The 3,580-nt window shown below is 38.2% G+C and overlaps 1 protein-coding gene across 1 annotated transcript; it reads left to right on the top strand.

Annotated features, from left to right (window-relative positions):
* Positions 1 to 2,198: 2,198 nt before the first annotated feature.
* On the top strand, positions 2,199 to 3,141 carry LOC120583118 (olfactory receptor 18-like; the record flags this gene model as incomplete). The annotated part of the gene is made up of 1 exon (XM_039838454.1): positions 2,199 to 3,141. A coding segment is annotated over one exon (943 nt), but the record flags the coding sequence as incomplete, so codon positions are not given.
* Between the last annotated feature and the right edge of the window lie 439 nt (positions 3,142 to 3,580).

The raw sequence follows: 3,580 nt of genomic DNA, 5'->3' as shown, positions 1-3,580 counted from the left end.
ATCCATGTCATTGTGAATGTTAGGATTTCATTTTCTTTAATGGCTGTGTGATATTCCATTGTACACATGAACCATAATTTCTTTATCCAATCGTCTGTGGATGGGCATTTAGGTCGCTTCCATATGTTGGCTATTGTAAATTGTGCTGCAGGGCCAAAGACTCAGTTTAATTATAATTTAGTCAGAGTGTCCATGGCCAATAGTGGATTTTTGAGGGCAATAGGTGCTATTGCAAAAGAGAATTTAGACAAAGCAATAGTCCGCAATGATAAAGGTGAGGTATAGACGTCCTTTATTTTTATGTTTGAGAACTTCCTAAGATTTTAAGGTACCTTGTTAGAATGTAGTGGGATTCCTAGTTATTTCTGTCATTTGAGACATGGTATTGGTTGAGGATATGAAATTTTGCCAATTGATGCATTTCAGCTGAAGTTAACGTTAATTCAGAACCTATGTTGAAGAGATACAAAAGCCAATTAGTGCCTCTTTTTTTCTCTAAATTCTTTCATTACATTCTGGAGTTCCAGCTGGGTCAAATTGTACAGCTCTGTTTCAGTTTTTGTTCCCTTTCCATACCCAGGTTTCTCTCTGTCTCTGTCTCTCTCTCTCTCTCTGTCTCTCTCTCTCTCCTTTCTTTCTGCCTTCTACTTTCTTTATTTTTTATTTTATCACTAGATATACTTCAAGGGCACTTTTCTCTATCCTGGTCATATTTATAGATTTCTTCCTCCAGAGAACCTCAAATCAGGATCTTCAGAGTGAGAGACCTCCTCCATGATGACGGTTGCTTTGTAGGTTTTAGGTACCTTGTGCTTAATGGTTTTAAGCCCTTTGCTGTATCACCGAAGTGTCATGAGTACAATTCTAAAACCCTGAGGATCCAGATCTTTGTCGAGACAAAGACATGGGTAATAGCAACAGCAGACATAATTAAAAGTCCTGGGAGCTCTCTGTGCTGAGGAGTGCAGACCTCGGCATGACACATAGTAGCTGTGTTTCTTTCTCTCCTCTCCTGACATCTCCCATCCTCTCTCTTCCCTTTCCTTCTCCCACCCCAAATTTGGGCTCTCATTCCAAATTTGGCTTGAATATTGAGGCTAAAAATGCTACACATTCAAGAGGGTATAAAAAGTATTATCCTCATATGGATGTCTCTCTGTCTGGAGGAAGTCTAGCAGCCCATCTAACCTAGTCTGCAATGACATGAGAGGTCAAGGAAAATGGCTTTTTTTTAAAATTGTAGCTAGATTGTGGGCTCAGAGTGAGAGTTCATTCATATGCGAGGTTGGAAACTCTCACTGTCACCAAAAGAGGAAGGAGCCAGCCTTTTTAAAAATTGAGGTATAATTGACACATAACATTATAGTACTTTCAGGTATATGACATAATGATTTATATTTGATTATATTACAAAATGATCATCACAAGTCTAGATTAGATGTGCCACTGTACATAGTTACAAATTTTTTATTGTAATGAGAACTTTTAAAACTTATAGTTTTAGTAACTTTCAAATATGAAATATAATATTATTAGTTATAGTTACCACACTGTACATTACATGCCCATGGCTTTTTTATTTTATAACTGGAGAACCCCAGCTTTCTTATCAGATGGTCCAGATGTTGGGCAGAAGGGGAAGAAGGAGAGGTGTGGTTTAAAAATTGTTAGTAGCCAAATATCACACACACACAACAATGCAATCATACGCTTTATTACATAACTCTTATAGTATATATATAAATAGTCCAAATCAAGAGAATTAATTGCATTGCATTTGGAGAAAATAAAATACGATGATAGCTCATTAGTGTCCTATAATTAAAGAAACTAATAAAGAACTTTTTATTTTATTATGGGAGTAAGATATTTCTCACTTCTTTGCTTTCCTTCTCAGGAGGGGACTGAAAAGTTAATATGTTTATGGAGTTTTAGATCTCTAAATAACCTTGCTCCTCTAATTTCTCCAGCTCATTTTTTTCCAAAGTGTTCATGTAGTAACAGGTTAATGGAGCGAATGCAATGTGAAAAAAGATATCAAAAGAAAGTTTGTCATAACCGAGAAATACTACAGAAAAAGTATGGTCTTCAATTGTGAATATTTTATTTATGAATTACTTAAATCCAAAATATAGAAACACGGAAGGATACTTGTATACTTTTTTCCTTTATACCAAACCTCCTTTATTTTCCAAAAGGTGTCTCTGCTATGTGGAACCACAGAATATAACAAGTGTCTTGAAATTTCTCCTCCTGGGACTCTCAGATGATCCAGAACTGCAGCCTCTAATTTTTGGGCTCTTCCTGTCCATGTACCTGGTCACCATCCTGGAGAATCTGCTCATCATCCTGGCTGTCAGCTCTGACTCCCACCTCCACACTCCCATGTACTTCTTCCTCTCCATCCTGTCCATGGCTGATATTGGTTTTACTTCTACCACCATCCCCAAGATGATTTTGGACATCCAAACTCACAGCGGAGTCATCTCCTATGCTGGCTGTCTGATTCAATTGTCCTTTTATATTCCTTTTGGATATCTGGACAATGCACTTCTAACTGTGATGGCCTATGATCGGTTTATAGCTATTTTTTACCCTCTGCACTACCCGGTCATATTGAACCCCCGTCTCTGCAGCCTGCTGGTTCTCGTGTCCTTTTTGATCAGCCTTTTGGACTCTCAGCTGCACTGCTTGTTGATGTCACAACTTTCCTTTTGCACAAATGTGGAAATTCCTCATTTTTTCTGTGACCCTGCTCAACTCCTCAAGCTGGCCTGTAATGATACCTCCACCAATAACTTATTAATGTATGTTATTGTTGCCATCTTTGGTGGAGTTCCACTCTCAGGGATCATTTTCTCTTACTATAAAATTGTTTCCTCCATTCTAAGAGTCCCATCATCATGTGGGAAGTATAAATCCTTCGTCACCTGTGGTTCTCACCTGTCAGTTGTTTGCTTATTTTATGGAACAGGCATTGGAGTGTACCTCAGTTCAACTGTCTCATTTTCTTTGAAGGAAGGTGCAGTGGCCTCAGTGGTGTATATGATGGTCACCCCCATGCCGAACCCCTTCATCTACAGTCTGAGGAACAGGGACATCAAGAGAGCCCTGCAGAGTCTTCTCAACAGAACAGCCTAGTCTCAATACCCCCTTCCCCCAATACTATGGTCAGTAGACTAGAAATCACTGCAAAACCAAACATCTGGAATTGGCAAATATGCCTCTTTGGGCACACAATTGTTGTAGCTCATGGTTTTCATTCTTTTTGAACTATTACATCAGAAAGTTGCTTATTCTGGCACATATTTGATGGAATTAGGGGACTATTCTCTTATGCTATGTATATCAAGATCACTGCATAATTGAATTTATTTGCAACTATGGAATCTTATGTATTTGTCCCCTATTACCCAGGCATTTTGTAGAAATTTACAACTCTATTTGAATACATAGCTATATATGATTCCCAATTATTTTCACCATCCATGCCTATTTTCCCTCAAACTTTGGCTTTGTTTAAATCTATTGTTTCAGATTGTGTGAGAGAATGTGTGTCACTGGTTCTCCATCTCGGCTT

The sequence above is a fragment of the Pteropus medius genome, unplaced genomic scaffold, assembly GCF_902729225.1.
Source record: "Pteropus medius unplaced genomic scaffold, Ma_sr-lr_union100, whole genome shotgun sequence".
In the NCBI taxonomy this organism is placed as follows: Eukaryota; Metazoa; Chordata; class Mammalia; order Chiroptera; family Pteropodidae; genus Pteropus; species Pteropus medius.
Note: the sequence above shows the minus strand (reverse complement) of the source record. Positions and strands in the feature narration are given on the sequence as shown.